Source organism: Cetorhinus maximus, chromosome 11, assembly GCF_964194155.1.
Source record: "Cetorhinus maximus chromosome 11, sCetMax3.hap1.1, whole genome shotgun sequence".
Classification (NCBI taxonomy): domain Eukaryota; kingdom Metazoa; phylum Chordata; class Chondrichthyes; order Lamniformes; family Cetorhinidae; genus Cetorhinus; species Cetorhinus maximus.
Genome location: NC_135889.1, coordinates 98,363,684 through 98,381,214, shown reverse-complemented (window position 1 = coordinate 98,381,214; position 17,531 = coordinate 98,363,684). Strand labels below are relative to the sequence as shown.

General features: G+C 44.0%; 1 protein-coding gene across 2 annotated transcripts in view; it reads right to left on the bottom strand.

Annotated features, from left to right (window-relative positions):
- kynu (kynureninase) overlaps positions 1 to 17,531 on the bottom strand; it is a 179,092-nt gene that overhangs the window by 113,725 nt on the left and 47,836 nt on the right. For both annotated transcript variants that reach the window (XM_078552495.1, XM_078552496.1), the window contains exon 4: positions 14,894 to 14,976. In XM_078552495.1, coding sequence (XP_078408621.1) covers positions 14,894 to 14,976 — 83 coding nt within the window. The remainder of the gene's footprint in view (positions 1 to 14,893; positions 14,977 to 17,531) is intronic.

Below are 17,531 nucleotides of genomic sequence, written 5' to 3'. Positions count from 1 at the left end.
GAGTTTCTACCAGTGACGCTGGCAAACTCCACATTTGAATTTGTTGCTGCAGGGTTAGCGTCGCTGCTCTCATTTCTTCTGCATGCCAGAATATGTTTCTAAGCCATTATGGACTCAGCTAGTTTGCTGGCAGCCCAAGTAAATTCTCAATCGGCACTCTGAAATCAAGAGGACTGCAAGCAGACACACAAACGATATCTGTATAGAAACAGGAAGAAGAAAAGCTTTGCCTGGGAGACCATGAGGGGTGAATTATTTTCTACAGCAGTCACAATGTCAGCGTAATGCCATCAATAAGTTTTACTTCTCCCAATCACAGATGTTGTTGTTACAATCCCAACTGATGTTACTACCAGACAAGCCTGATCCCGGTTTGATAGATCCTAATTTTGATTTTTTGTTTAGATATGTGGAGAGTAGCTACTGAGCAGTCATAGGAGTCAGCTGATGAGCTTTTTACAAAAGCTATCTTATACTCTAATGTTCACAGTAAGTACACAGTCCATGTAAACCAATAGGTGACCCGTAGTCAGACACACCACACTCTGAAACCAAGCGACAGATGCCACCCCAGACAGATGCAATGGATCTCTCATCAACTCCCCCCAGACGCTTGTAACATTGTGAGCCAACCAATCTCACTGAACTCCGTCTTTCCAATTTCCGCTCTCTAAGAACTCGCTTTAGAATCTTCTCCCGAAACAACGCTTTCTCTCGGACGCCTTCCGCAGGAGTCCACCTCCAGGGTTTCGAACTCTCCTTCTGATGTTCCTTTCCCCGGGTCACCACGCGCATTCACGTTTTCTTCCATGTACTCTTTCTCACCAACTCAGCTGTCAACAGTACACCACTGCCTCACACGCCCGTAGCAAAGAGTTACAGACCTTCAGCTGTCTCTTTGGACCTTCTGGCCTCTCACTTTCAATCTGCTTCTTGAAGCTTTTCTTCCTTTAAGCTTGAAGCCTTCCTCTGCTGCTCACTCTTAACTTCACTTAGCAGGACCTTTTCCAGGTTCCTGTCCTTCCTTTGGCTAGAAGGACTTCTTGGGGCTTTCTCCTGTTCCACTCCCCTGGATTTTGAGGACTTTCTTCTTTAGTTTGGAACCTGCTATCTGACCCTTTTCATGTCCTGCCTGTCCTGGCACCTTCTTCCAACTGCACTCAAACTGCTGTTTTTCTTTTGTGTGTGTGTGTGGGTGGGTGGGTCCTGCCTCTCTGGGCCCCTGTTGCTAGGCAACAGCAGATTTTTTTCTACTCTGGTGTTTGCTTTAACTTCTCCCCGAGGGTCATAAAACTCATTAGAAATGCAGGTATACAAACAGCTTTAGACTTGTCTCTCTCAAAAATGAAACTAGATCCCAGGTTTCACCTTTTAAAGTGAAACTAAAACTCAACTTGACGTTTTCTTAACCCACAAATACAAATATAACTTAAACTTAAACTATCTCTTTTTCTTAACAATGTAAATACGAGCGCACATGGTAAAATTATGCAAAAATTACTGTGTCACAACAATAACAGCAAATTGCATTAATACAATACCTTTAAGGTAGATCCCTAGTCACTTTAGAGAAGCAAAGCTCTTCAAGTGTAAATACAAAAAAACTGCGGATGCTGGAAATCCAAAACCAAAACAGAATTACCTAGAAAAACTCAGCAGAAGAATAAAGTTGACGTTTCGAGTCCTCATGACTCTTCAACAGAACAGAACTTCTTCTCCGCCGATGCTGCCAGACCTGCTGAGTTTTTCCAGGTAATTCTGTTTTTTTCTCTCTTCAAGTGTAGTTTGACACCGAGCCACATAAGGAAGCATTAGGACGGATGACAAAATCTTGGGCAAAAAGATAGATTTTAAGTAGAACTTTAAAAAGAGGAGACAGAGATAGAGAGACAGAGACATTTAGAGAGGGAATTCCAAAGCTTAGGGCCTAGGTATCTGAAGGTACAGCCAACAATGGTGGACCAATTAAAATTGGGGATGCGCAAGAGGCTAGGATCTGATGAGCAGAGGGATCTCAAAGGGTTGGAGGAGGTTACAAAGATAGGAAAACAACAATGAGGATTTTAAATTCAAGGCTTTGCCACCCAAGAACCAAGGAAGGTCAGTGAGTACAGGGTTGATGGGTGAGTGGGATTTGGTGTGAGTTAGGATACGAGCAGCACAGTTTTGGAAGAGTTCAGGTTTATTGAGAGTACAAGGTGGGAGCTAGTCCAGAGGTAATAGAGACATGGATGAGGGTTTCAGTTCACAGACAAGTTGAGGCAGAGGTGGAGACAAACATTATTATTAAAGTGGAATAAGCGGTATTGGTGATGGAGAGGATATGGGTAGAGAAGCTCAGCTCAGGGTTAAGTAGGAAGCCCATGGTTGTGACCAATATGGTTCAGCCCAACAATGGCTAGAGAGTGGAATGCCAGGGAATAATTTTGTGGCAAGAACCAAAGGCAATGTGTTTTATCTTCTCAACATTTAATTGGAGGAACTGTCTATCTTTCTGCGCATCCAATTCTGGATGCGGGAAAAGCATCATGATAAATCAGGTGCAATAGAAAGGTCCAGAGAAGTGGGTAGATCTGGGTGGCATCAGCGTGCATGTAGAACCTAACAGTTGCTTTATGGATGATGTCACCGAAGGGTAGCAGATAGATGAGAAATAGGAGAGGGTGAGGAGAGATCCTTGGGGGCTACCAGACATAATAGTACAAAGGTTGGAAGAGAAGCATTCACATGAGATTCTGTGGCTACACCTGGACAGATAATTTCCATGAGAATTATAAACTTTGTTGATTGACTGCGTAGTGTCCTAGGCCCAAAAATCTTCAGCTGCTTCATTAATGACATCATAAGGTGAAAAGTGAGGATGTTCGCTGATGATTGCACAATGTTTAACACCATTCATGACTCCTCAGATACTGAAGCAGTCCATGCCCAAATACAGCAAGACCTGGATATTGTCCAGAATTGGGCTGAGAAGCAACAAGTATCATTTGCACCACACAAGTGCCAGGCAATGGCCATTCTAACAAGACAGAATCTAACTATCACCCCTTGATGTTCAATGGCATTACCATAACTGAATCCCCTACTATCAACATTCAGGTGTTACCATTGATCAGAAACTGAACTGGACTAGCCATACAAATACTATGGCTACAAGAGCTGGTCAGAGACTCAGAATCCTGCGGCACATAACTTACCTCCTAACTCCCCGAAGTCTGTCCACCATCTACAGGGCACAAGTCAGGGGTGTGATGGAATACTCTCCACTTGCCTGGATGGGTGCAGCTCCAACAAAACTCAAGATGCTTGACACTATCCAGGGCAAAGCAGCCCACTTGATTCGCACCCTATCTACAAACCTTCACTCCCTCCGCCACCCAATGCACTGTAGCAGCAGTGTGTACAATCTACAAGTTGCACTGCAGGAATTCACTAAGGCTCCTTAGAACTCATCAAGGTTCCTTAGGCAGCATCTTTCAAACACATGACCACTACCATCTAGAAGGACAAGGGCAGCAGACACATGGGAACACCACCACCTGGAAGTCCCCCTCCAAGCCACTCACCATCCTGACTTGGAAATATATTGCCATTCCTTCACTGTTGTTGGTCAAAATCCTAGAACTTTCTCCCTAACAGCACTGTGGGTGTACCTACAACAAATAGACTGCAGTGGTTTAAACAGGCAGCTCACCAACATCTATCTCAAGGGCAATTATGGATGGGCAATAAATGCTGGCCAAATCCCGTGATTGAATTAAAAAATGGATAAACCATAGACTTACCAATATAGTCATTGCATTGTAATTAGTGAAAAGTGGCTATCCACTATGCTAGATTTACAAATCTACCACAATATTAGGAGTAAATAGGAGCTCACAGCAATTGAAAATTGAAATCCAGTATAATTTATTTCCAAAAACAGCTATAAGGCATATTGAAAATCGAATACTAAAGTTACAGAGCATTTTGACAAAATCAGCTAGCTTAACAGAAGATGCAAAAAGGGGTGAAAGCAAAGAAAAATCTGTCAAAGAAGATGGCATGCAGCATAATATAAAATACACAATGACAGGATAGCATTTAATGACAATGAAAAGAGAAATGGAGTGAAATAATCAAGACCGAGAGGGAATTTTCAGAAAGGATAATCTGAAGTAACTCACATACAAAGGATAATATCAGATCAGTAATTGGCATGGGAAACCACTTGAACAAAATGTTTCTTAGAGCCATCAATCTAACAACTGCTTGCTGCCCTCCCGCCATCGACTAAATATTGAAGAATCAGAAGTCCTCTCCAGCTGAAAGTACAAGATCACAAAATCACAAGATAAATATCGTGAGTAGACCATTTTAGCTCATCCATCTAGAAACACCCAGTCTCTAAACTAACTCCATGGGGAGGATTTTCGGGTCATCGGGCGGATGTGGCTGGGAGGCCTGGGAGCAGCCGGGAAACGGTCCGCTGCCCGTGGTCATGATTTCACACTGGCCGGCCAATTAACGGCCAGCCAGCGTGAAAGGCACGCTAAGAAGGTCAGCGTGGCCGGGGCGGGATCGGGAGGAAGGCGAGCGCTAAAGTCTGCACATGTGCGGGGGAGTGCGCCTGAAAGCTTGCTGAGGGCAGGGAGCTGCCTCAGGGAGCTGAAGAATTTTAAAAACAAACATGAAGCTTTTGAAAATCGGAAAAAAAATGTTCCCACATAGAGCTCACTCACATGAACATAAACACAAATAAAAAATTCAAAACATTTTTTTTTGGTCGGAAACCTTATCCCGCTCATGGATGAGGTTTCCTAAAAAGTCCAAAGGCCGCCTAGCTGATTCGCCCGCCTGTCAACCATTCGGCTGCCTGTCAACCATAAGGTTGGACATGCAGTGAAAAATGGCAGTGAATTGAAACTATAATGGCCTTAACAGGCCTCTTAATTGTCAGCAGACTCGCTGCCAACTCTCACCAACGTCCGCCGACCAAAACATTGCGGGAGTGCGCGATGACGTTGGAGTGCCCGCCTGAGGTCATCGCGCGCTATTTTACGCCTGATCAGGTCGGGCGCACGCCCACCGCGGGACATAAACTCCTGCCCTATGTTTTTAGCCCTGATGGTGTTCATCCTCTTTCCCTTTCTAGACCATTTAGCTTGTATACTCCTACATAGACTCTTCATAGTTGCTTCGCTTCAAGGTTGAACAGTCTAAATTTCTGGAGTCATTCATTATAATTTATTCCCAGAATCAACATTATGGCTCTTCATTTTACTGCCTCCTGGTTTCAATGGCTTGAATTTTGCAGTCATAATGACAACAAAACTGTCAGCATTCACAATCATTACCCCACTGAAACTAACAGCACCTCTGTCACGCAAAGTGACATGGAAATCCAGAAACTGCTGCCAGTGATTCTGCACTTCCCCTGAGGGGGAGCTGTTGAGGTCCCCCCAGAGTGGAATCCCCAAGTAATCAGTGAATTGACAAAAACTGTCACTTTTACCCCGTTAGTCTTACTGTATTTTATTCTTACATGGGATGTGGGCATCACTGGCAAAGCCAGCATTTACTGCCCGTCCCTAATTGCCCTTGAACTGTGTGGCTTGCCACTTCAGAGGGCAGTTAAGAGTCAATCACATTGCTGTGGGTCTGGGTTTATATGTAGGCCAGATCAGGTAAGTTTTCCTTCCTCAAAGGATGACAATCAACAATGGATTCATGGTCCCCACTACTGGGGTTAACTTTTTATTTCCAAGTTATTAATTGAATTCAAATTCCACCAGCTGCCATGGTAGGATTTGAACCCTTGTCTCCAGATCATTAGCCTGGACCTCTGGGTTACTAGTCCACGTTTATTTTTGTTTGTTTTAATGTTTGTTTATGGTATGTTATCTTCTATCTTAACGCAATCAGTATCATTTATTTCACTGTCTAAAAATGTATATTAAAAATGAATGATAATCAGTGCTTCCTGATTTGCTGTCTATGAAAATGCCCTAATCTGATTGGCTGTTTACCCTGCATTCTGTCATCACTGTTGCTAGACATCTGGTGATCTCAATGACTAGGTGCCAGATTTAAACTGCCATTGGGAAAAGGGGTAATCCACATCACAGAGTTTGCTAGATCTTTGTGGGCAATTCTCTGTGTAGTCAGCGGCAAGTGGTTTTACTTTGCTGCTGACTGGAAAATCCAGCCCAACCTTTCTGCTGTGACTCAATTAACAAATCAAACACTCTTTATTCAAGGTGTGGACTGACCAAAGAACTGCACAGTTTCTATAAAATGTCCTCTGACTAACATTATAACTTTAACCAGCTCTTAAGAAGTCATACGGACTCGAGGTGTTGACTCTGTCTTTCTATCCACGGATGCTGTCGGACCTGCTGAGTTTTTCTAGTATTTTTTGTTTTTGTTTCAGATTTCTAGCATCCGCAGTATTATTATGACTTTGTTGATTGGTGCACCACAGTGACTCAACATGTTCCACGGCGAGTTTACAGACACTGTTAGGTCTCTTTCAACTAAATGTTAAAATAGGTCAACACTATTCATAGAATCCATATGTCATTCATTTTTTCCCTAATGTAAAAGAGCTTACAATTATCCATATTGAATTTCACCTGTCATGTTGCTGCCCAATTACAGATTTTATTGGGTTCTCATTGTAGGTCCTTGAATGTCTATCAGATTCAACTGCTGCTACTGCAGGCATCAATCTCCCTCTTGCTTTAGTTTTATTGCCATTGAGTTTTTGAATGTAAGCCCTTGACTATAAATTAGAAAGTGTAAGGGCCCCATTGATCCTGATATAGTACTTCAGTTCCTCCCCCCAACGACACACTTCATTCCTGTAATAATTACCCGCTGCTACCTTCCTTTCAGTTTTTATTTTATTCGTATCCAGATTTCATCAAAGTCGGGCTGTCTGTGCCAGATTATCTATTAGCCTTTGAAAGTGGAATGGTACTGTATAAAATAAAATGAAAAGACTTTATTCAAATTTCAGATATTACAACTGAGCTATTGAACGTGAAAGGACTAAGGCAGGACTTCTCCACTAGGTTTGTTGTCAAGTGCAAAAGATGGAACCCCACTGGGCAACTGGGAAACCACTGTACTGGAAAGCACTTAAAGTGCCAAAATTGGTTGGTGCACGGGTAGTTTCATTGCAGTACTCTGGTACGAGCTTCAGCATCTGTTTTGCCATATTCGTTGGTGCCCTCTGCCCTTCAATTTTTGTTTTCCCTGACATTTTCATTCCTTCCTAATTTCCCTCAAAGTAAGTTATGAAAAAAAAAAGGATTTTTTTTAAAAAAAAGGTAAAGTTAAAATATATGGAAGTTATTATAAATATTATAAAATGCCACCCTGTCACCTCCACCGTCCCCCACCCCACCTTCTCTCCAAGATGCTGCTAGAACAAAGGTGAGGAATGGTTTCACACAGAGCAAATACTTCAGTGAATCATTTCCATTCCCCAGTTATGAGCAAGCCTTGCATAAAGGAAGCATGAGAAATTGAGATCATTTCCATTGAACTTGTGGGTGCTATGAATGCCCTTAGGGCTCCAAAATGGCATCCACAGCATTTCAACACTTGTGGGGCCTAGTGTGCCAGACACCATTTTGGTGAAGGTATAGCGCGCACTTAAGAGTGAATCTATGTCAGAAGTATGCAGAGCAGGCAGATCACGACTCACATCAGGACAAGGACAGTATTCACAGTGGCTGTAAATGTAACCACGGCAATGAACTGTTGTGTAAGGTTGGAACCAAGGCTCTATACCAATGAGGACTCACTACATTTCATTCTCTCTAACCAGAGAGAAGCAGACAGAACAAGCACACAGCTTCACGCGGATTGCAGGCTTCCCCGATGCAGGGTGGCATTGACTGCATGCATACTGTTTTGCGGGCTCCACTTGTTAGCTCGACCCTACACCTGAACCAAAAGGAATTCCACCTCCTTGGCGTACAGTTATGACCAAAGGCAGCAAAGCATGCAGCCCAATGCCCGATATCCTCGCAGTAGTCATGATGCCTTTATTCTGCAGCAGGCAACTGTGCCAGCTGCATGGAGCCACCACGACAAACCAAAGGGTGGCTACTGGGCAACAAGGGATATCTGCTGACATGGCTTAAGACCGGTGCACAACCATCACAGAATGAGTAGCACGTATACAATGAAAGTCATGCTGCCACATGAAAAGTGATAGGCGACCAATGTGCCCTCTAATTTATTTGTTGTTGTGCGTGGCCTATGCAGTAAACGTGTGGTATTTTTTAGTTGTTTTTTTGCGTGGCCACGTACTCACCACATCTGAAAATGTATGGCTTTTGGTGACTTTGTGTTTGCTAAGCAGCTGCACAGCTTTGAGCGAACATTGGGACAGACTATTGCTGAAACAACACTTCCAATGGACTGGGGAAGCCCTTCAGTACTCTGCAGAGTGTGTGTAAGGATGCATGTCGTCTTCTGCACGCCTCACATCCACCCCATCACGAAAGGACAGCCCTTACCACTGTTATGATAAGCAGCTGAGGAGTAGGAGGATGATGGGGGTAAGAGAAAGAGAGGAGGCAATCTAGAGAGCCCTTTTCTGCTCAGACTATCCATGACGAACCCATTCGAGTGCAATACCAGTAAACACAGCCCAATTCTCAATTCACCAACAGTTGCATGCCTTAACTATCCACTGTTACTGGCTATCACTGTGGCTGTTTGATCACAAGGCAAAAATAAAAGCCACCACAAAATAAACATTCCAAACTAAATTTATAAATGAAACCAAATAATATTGAATACAAAAGTCAACTAATTACCCTTGCGCATTCTTTTAGTGATTGTCTCCTGTGCGCCTTTGTCTGTCCTACTGCTTCTATGAAGCACAGCTGGTGGAAAGGTTCTGACTTAAAGTCGAAGAGACACAGGTAGCTTTGGAGGATGACCTCCAGCAGCGCTGAGCCTAGGTTCTACAGACTGCACCATCTTGTCATGGAGGGTGGTAGTCTGGGCTGGCTGGCTGGCTGATGGGAAAAAGCAAGGACATTGGCAATATGGCAGGGGATGGGAGGATGAATGTTATCTTCCTGAGAGAGAACAGCAGGTCCACAGACGATGGAGCCACCGCTATGCCCCTGGGACGGCACTTCGGTAGTCTAGTTAGAGTTAGTAGTTAGTTAGAGGACAGATTTATGGACAGCTGTGACTGCCTGCACACTTTAATCCACAGCAGTCTGAGTTTGCATTGCATCAAACTGACCTTGCATGAGAGCACGGAGCTACCACAGCAGCCGCTCAGATGTTCAGTAGCTAATTGCTTATGCTGCAAAGGAAGTTACAAAACTGGCCATCAGATGCTGTCGGTCAAATGGAGCTCATCCCCAATTCCATGCTGGAAGGTGTGTGTTCTAAACTCTGTGCAAAGCCATGTGTTAAGTTAGCTTTGGACTCCTCCATGCTCCTTGCCATTGACTGCAGGCTTTCTGGCAGGCTTCCCAATGCACCAGGAACTGTATTATTCATAGTCATCACGATTCTTCCATAGTATCCCCTTCGAAGTCCTCATTGGAGTCCTCTACAACAGAACTCATATGCAAGCTCGCCCTCCAATGACCTGGTACCCGTGTTATCCTGGCCCGTTGCACTGGCTTCAAGACACTCATGCCTGCTGCCTCGCCTATGCGCCATCCTTCCAAATTGTGGGCAGTTTCAGTATCTGACCTGGTAGCTGTGAATGTGTAATCAGGAGATGGGTCATCTTCATCATCACCATCTCTTCATAGTTCATGCACTTCATGCACTTCCTGGCCAGGTTCCGCTACCTGGTTATCTGAAAGGGAAAAGTCACAACACTACGGTTGTGGTGCAAGGAGAGAGAAAGCAAGAGATGCATACACCATCTACAGTTTGTAAATCAGAAGATATGGTGGGATGAGCAAGATGTAGCAAGTGAGGAGAAAGAAGAGGTACGAGGATACTATTTATCTTCAACAGCTGGCCAATGCACCAGCAATGACAATTTCAATAATGGCCAGCACCATCTCCTCCATTGGGAAGGGGTGGTGATGGTCGCGGGAACTTTAGGATACGCAAGTGTGCCTGCCTGCTGTCTGTGGTCGTGTGCTACATTGTCCTGCAAGAGAGAGGAAAGTGTATCTGTGAGTGTGGTGCAATCTGTGGACATCAGGGTCGAACAGCTGGCAGTGTTTGTAAGCTGTGAGATGTGGGTGTGAAGTTTGCAGCAGTGCTAAGTATGTGAGGGTGAGGTGGAGCAGAGGAATGTCAAGTAAGAATGCTGGTTGATGAAAGAGTGATGGTGTGGTGAATTGAGCAGTGTCTGAAGAAGCAGTTGGCAGGATATGGCATTTGAAGGTGAATTCACTGATACTGATCACTCCTGTGAGGTCATTGAAGTTCTTGCTGCACTACATCCAGGTCCTCAGGGCTAGACAACCATGGCTATCTGACCCCACTGCCTTCTGATTTTGTGCCTGTAAGGCCTCATGGCGCCCTTCTGGATATAAAATATCTCAACTCCCTTCCACCCCCTCTGCCAAGGCCTCGAGTAGCATTTGAAAACCTTGGAGCCCACTGTCTCCCATGTTCAGCATTCCGCAATGTTTCCTAGGTCAGAGTCACATCCTGCCCATCTTGTCCGCACCACCTCCAGCCACAATGCACCTCCCCTGTACGCTAACTTTAAACAGTGCAAGTTAGATTTACCTGGTGCTAATCACTTAAGCTATTGGTTCTCTGCTAATATATCTAGCCGATAAACAGCGTGGTTAGAGCTGGCTAGATGCTGAAATTATTGAAGCAGCAGCAGCACAAAATTGGCATGCATTCGCATCAGAGTTCTCCTGGATGCCATCTCACTGAGGTCTTCATGAATGCCCCGTAGCAGAACTCATATGTGACCTTGGCACTGGCACACATTGGCCCAGATCTTCCATTCTCCGGATGGTTGTAACCCGGAGGTACCCCAGAAGATGTGTATGAGGGGCCCCCTGGAAAGTGCCCATGCCCTGGCTATATGAGAATTGCCTGGGAAATTTCAACTTCCATTGGATAATTACCCGGCATCTGGAACGCTCTGAAGTTCCAGTTTAAATTTAGAGACTTCAATGGTTCAGGCTCACTTACCAGAATAGTTATCAGAAAAAGTTAGAAGGATTAAAATCAGTTCTAACTTCTAACTACTGACTCCCTGATTGCCCACTGGACCCTCTGACCCCCCCTGAACTGCATCCCCTCAACAACCCCTGACCACCCGATTACCCCCACCACCTCGACCTCCCTGACCACCTGATTAACTCCCCACCCACCGACTACCCACTCCAACAACCTCTTGACCACCTGACTACCACCACCCCCTGATCCTCCTCAACAACCCAAGCCCCCCCTGACCATCCGGCTCCGCCAAACACCCAACGACCTCCTCTCGACCTCCTACCCCCTCACCCATTCACCTTATACACTTACCTTCTCTCTATAGCTTGTAAAAGTAGCTGGGATATTTAAACTTACTAGAAAATGGCAGTTAGCGCTGTATAAAAGGGGACGTAGCTTGGCTTCTCCCAATGCTCCAAGGGCAGGACTCCAGAACTGGTACGCTCCACATTTCTAAGCAGGCCTGGGTTGGGGGTCCAGAGAGAAATGTGAAGCTCCAGTATAGAGTAAGTAAATAGGAGCATAGTGGCAATCTGATGGTGATTGCTACTCCACGGAAGATTTGGCCCAAGCTATCCTTACCACAGCTTGGATGATTGGAAGATTGGAAGTAGGCCACTCAGTGGAAAATGAAAAGTATTTGGATTCTTCATCTAGTGAAGGATGCTGATTCAAATGATTTAAGTATAAGTAATGCTCCAGTCTGCTTGGCCACAATCGTTGGCTATTCACATTCAGCCTCTCTCAAAGAAAGAGTGGAACAGGCCCCAGGCGGTAGGTAAATTTTCATCTGCCTGCCACCCTGATTTTCAGCATGAATGTGCGGTAGATGGTCAGAAATCAACACAAATGCAGCATTTCAGTTAACGTGGGTCACTTTCCATACTAATAATCAGCCAGCGGTACAATTTGACTTTTCACTCTGGAATCACCTCCAGGAAACATGTGATTCACTATTATGGATCGCAAAGAACACCATACAACAGTCAGAAAGAAGGAATGCTTTTCCAACTTAATGGAAATCTATTTAATTGAACCAGGGAAACTACACTTCAGTCTCATCAATACCAGCGCCTTATTCCACTACATCGGTTTGAACATCATATCAGTTAAGATCTAAATCTTACACATAAAAATATTTCATAGTGAAAGTGTCCATTTGCGCATTTAGCCAGCACCTTTGTAACATTTAATGACTCTGGAAAATAAGCTTACTTTTGATTGATTCAGTATAAACAGTTAAAATGTAAGTATTTAACATCTTAAAATGTCAATATGCAAGTACAGTATTTAAAGAGAATTCATAAAGGCGTACAAGGCATCATTTTTAAACCATGGAGTGCATATTTACATTTCACCTTTCAGGGTGTTCTCAAAACACACAATGAGGTGTATCACCTTATAAGATGAGGGAGGGTTAAAAAGTGGGTTGAATGGTCAACAATGCATAACGCTTCACATTTCTGCAGTGCAACTAACGTTAAAATATGTACACACTTAGAATAAAGTCACCACTGTAATAGACAACAAGAGCTGAAAAACTCCAGAAACAGATCAACTGTGACAGACTAAAAAACAATCTAGTCACTTCAAAGTATTAAGTTCAATCCCAAGAGCTAGTATTTAATATTTTCTGTTTAACATTAACACTTGGTGCTTAACTCAGAGTTTATCAGGATTATCTTTCTTGCTACTAATTTCCTCTGAACTTAATAAGCTTTGGGCTAGTGAAAACAAAATTAGCATTCTGAACAGCTTGATTCAGGAAGATGGTTTATTATTCAATAGTCTTTCCATTCTTCTCTGTGGAAAAGCATCTAGCCTTAGTGCATCTCTCTGGGTTGCTGAATTAGCCTCAATTTTATCCATCCCTGATTGCCAGTTAAATTGCAGTTAGGAACTAACCCATGGGGCAGAATTTTGCCGTCGGTGAGCAGGGGGCGGGGCCGGCCCGCTCACCAACTCGTAAAATGACGCGGGATGATGTCAGGCGGAACCCCCGACGTCATCCCGCCCCATTTAAATTTTCAGGAAGGCGGGGGCGCAGCAAAATCAGCTGTGGGCCCACCGACCTGTCAATGGCCAATTGAGGCCATTGACAGGATCATTTAAACAATTAAAGGACCTGCCCTTTCAACCTTAAGGTTAGCGGGCAGGCCAGGAACACCGGCAGCAAATAGAGAAAACATGAAACCTCATCCAGTGGCGGGATCAGGTTTCATTCAGGGTTTTAAAAAGTTTAATAAAGTTATAGGATAAATTATGAACATGTCCCATCTCATATTGTCACATGAGGGGGACATGTTAGGGATTTGTTTTTTCTATTTTTAATCTTTTTAAAAGTGGAAGCGATCTCCCTGAGGCAGCACTTAGCCTCAGGGAGATGTGCACTCTTTCGTGCGCATGCGCGAAAGAGCGCACTCTCGCTTTTGGGGAATACCCCTCGGCCGCACAGGGAGCGCATAGCGCTTCCCACCGGATGTCACACTGGGTGGGCCTTAATTGGCCTGCCCATGTAAAATGGCAGTGCGGCCTGCTTCTCCGGCGGGAATCGGCTCCCCGCCCGCCGGAGATTGGGTCGGGCCCGCCCGCCCAACAGGCAGAAAATTCTGCCCATAGTCTCACCAACTCCGATCGTAAATTGCAGGCGGCAAGAACAGTAGTCCAAAGCCAACAGGTTCCATTTGCAGGTTGGTTTCCAATATGTAATCGGGGGCCAACCTGATATTTTAACCTGAGGTCTGTGCGTGGGAGTAGCAACAGATTTCCTGCCAGGCTAAAGCTGCTGGAAACAGGTTCAATTAGTTCCGCTGTGGGTCAGATGGAACAAGCGTGCTCCCAGGCTGTTCAAGGAGAACGTGGGCCACTCCAATCCTGACCATCACCACTAACCCTTCTCCATCGCCACCCCTTAATGGCAAGCTCATTGTCTCTTGCTGTCTCTTCAGATACAGCTCATCCATTTATAGGCCCACTTGATGGTGGCATCAGGTAGGCCTCAAGTGTACAAAAGCAAAATACTACAAATGGATCTGGTGAAAGATCATCGACTTGAAATGTTAACACTGCTTCTATCTCCACGGATGCTGCCTGATCTGCTGAGTACTTCCAGAATTCTCTGTTTTCATTCCAGGTATCAAGGATCAATGGCATTCCATCTGCCTGATCTTCAACTGCCTGTTGACCCACTCATTTTTTCAGAAATGGAGTTCCAGTAGCTGCACATTTCCGCCTCCCCCACATTTCTACTGGGACAATGGAAGCAATCACAACATTTCATTGTTTGGTTTTGTTGGAGATTACAACACGACATCAGTTAATGGAACAAAACTGCCGTATTTAGTAGAGTTAACAACAATTGGATTTAGAAGGAATTTACTTGTTAAAAGAAAATTCATAACCGCAACTACAGTGAAAACAGCTCAATTACCGATGAGTTTCATTTATAACATATAAATTAACTAGGAAGACTGAAAACATACAAGTTAAACACTACAATAGTTCAGGGTGACGACTCCAAAGTGGCACAATTTATTTACAGCATTTCCTGAAAATAAATGACATGTACCAAGAGGCAAATCTTCACGTTTAGAGTGCAATGGCTTAGAATCAATTCAAAATGGATTTCATATATTAATCAGATAACCTTTAATGGTCAAAGCAAACAGCAATTCGGTTAAAAATAATTAGTATCAGCATTATGTCATGAGGAAGAATTGTATCTTACCAACTAAATCAGCCATTAGCTCAACAATGCATTCATCTGCTAAAGCCCAAGGAAAGGCACCAGCAAAATGCCCATGTACACCTCTGCAGGAAAAATAAAATACAGTTAGAAAGAAAGAATTGCATTAATGTTGCACTTTTCATAACCTCAAGGTGTCCCAATGCACCTAATTGCTTTTGAACTGTAATAATTATTGTTTTGTAGGTAAATACAACAGCCAATTTATACATTGCTAAGTCCAACGCTTAAAATTAAAGTCTCCTGTGGTAGCATGTCTAAAATTGGGTTACCCTGAATTCAGCCAGCCGCAGGCCCACTGTGTTAAAAAAAAAGGTCTGCATGCAGCCTAAGCAATGATCATTAAATGGACTACTACAGGCCACTATTTTGATGATGTTTCACTTACTCTAGGAGTGTCTTAGAGATAGTCAGTATATAGTTTTTTTTTTGAAACTATTTAATTTACACTGTTTATAAAGACCTCATGTTAAGTACATTGTTCTCTGGACACAGACTGTTCTGGGTCTTCTCACAGAGCCTCTTGGTCATCTGACCTTGATGTCATGCTTACATCATCATTAACATCATTGCCTAATCAGCATAAACATTAACCCTTTACCCTACATTTCCCTCCAAATATAATCTCGAAACTGTTAAGTTACTGTGTTAAACTAGTTACATTTCCACTGTCTCTCCCCAAAGTCATAAGCTCACAGGTTGAGCCTGTCTGGTGCTTTTAGGACTCTCACTGATCTCGTCTCAAGTATTCTTGGTTGGGGATGCTAGTCTAGCTCAGTTCCTAGACTCAAGCATAATTTCTGGGGGGCGTTTGCAGTAGAGTCCGCCTCATCAGTCCCATCATGGTAATACTGGAATGATTGTCTCCTTGCGGTTTCAAGGGGCATCAGAGCTTTTCTGTTCCTTCAGAGAACCCAAAGTGGTGTTTTCACAAGGTATGATCGTGGATGCTGAGTTTGGCCTATGTTTAAGAAGGGTAGCAGGGATAATCCAGGAAATTACAGGCCGGTGAGCCTTACATTAGTGGTAGGGAAATTATTGGAGAAGATTCTTCGTGACAGGATTTACTACCATTTGGAAGCAAATGGGCGTATTAGTGAGAGGCAGCATGGTTTTGTGAAGGGGAGGTCGTGTCTCACTAACTTGATCGAGTTTTTCAAGGAAGTGACAAAGATGATTGATGATGGAAGGGCAGTGGATGTTATATACATGGATTTCAGTAAGGCCTTTGACAAGGTCCCTCATGGCAGACTAATACAGAAGGTAAAGTTGCACGGAATCAGAGGTGAGCTGGCAAGATGGATACAGAATTGGCTTGGTCATAGAAGACAGAGGGTAGCAGTGGAAGGGTGCTTTTCTGAATGGAGAGCTGTGACTAGTGGAGTTCCACAGGGATCAGTGCTGGGACCTTTGCTGTTTGTAGTATACATAAATGATTTGGAGGAAAATGCAACTGGGCTAATTAGTAAGTTTGCAGATGTCACTAAGGTTGGAGGAGTTGCAGATAGTGAAGAGGATTGTGAAAGGATACAACAGGATATAGATCGGTTGGAGACTTGGGTGGAGAAATGACAGATGGAGTTTAATCCGGACAAATACGAGGTAATGCATTTTGGAAGGTCTAATACAGGCAGGAATTATACAGTAAATGGCAGAACCCTTAAGTGCATTGAAGGGCAGAGGGATCTGGGTGTACAGGTCCACAGGTCAGTGAAAGTGGTAACGCAGGTGGATAAGGTAGTCAGGAAGGCATATGGCATGCTTGCCTTCATTGGCAGGGGTATTGAGTATAAAAGCTGGGAAGTCATGCTGCAGCTGTATAGAACCTTGGTTAGGCCACACTTGGAATATTGCGTGCAATTCTGGTCGCCACATTACCAGAAGGATATGGAGGTATTGGAGAGGGTGCAGAGGAGGTTTACCAGGATGCTGCCTGGTCTGGAGGCTATTAGCTATGAGGAGAGGTTGGAGAAACTCAGATTGTTCTCACTAGAGTGATGGAGATTGAGGGGCGACTTGATAGAAGAGTCAATTATTAGGGGACATAGATGTAAGGTGAGAGGAGAAAAATATAGAGGAGATGTGCGGGGCAAGTTTTTTACACAGAGGGTACTGAGTGTCTGGAATTCGCTGCCAGAGGAGGTGGTGGAAGCAGGTACAATAGTGGTGTTTAAGAGGCAGCTTGACAAATACATGAATAGGATGGGAATAGAGGGATACGGACCCTGGAAGTGCAAAATGTTTTAGTTGACGGGCAATATGATCGGCACAGGCTTGGAGGGCCGAAGGGCCTGTTCCTGTGCTGTACTTTTCTTTGTTCTTTGTTGACTGCACCTTCCGCCTGACAGTCTCTTATGCACATCTTTTGCACAGCTCCTAATGTGGGTAGTGTTCTTACTCTATGCCAGTGATTATATCAACTGGACTGTTTCCCTTTGTGTGTTTGCTCATGACTCAATTCATGATCTTGTAAGGAGTTGTTGCATTTGAGTTTATGTTGCAGTGAAAGAAGTTGGGTCTTCAGCCTTCTCCCAATCAGTAGATCTGCTGGTGAAAAACCATTACTTAATGGTGTTGCCCTGTAATTGAGTAAGGCTAACTCTAGGTCATTGTTCTTTTC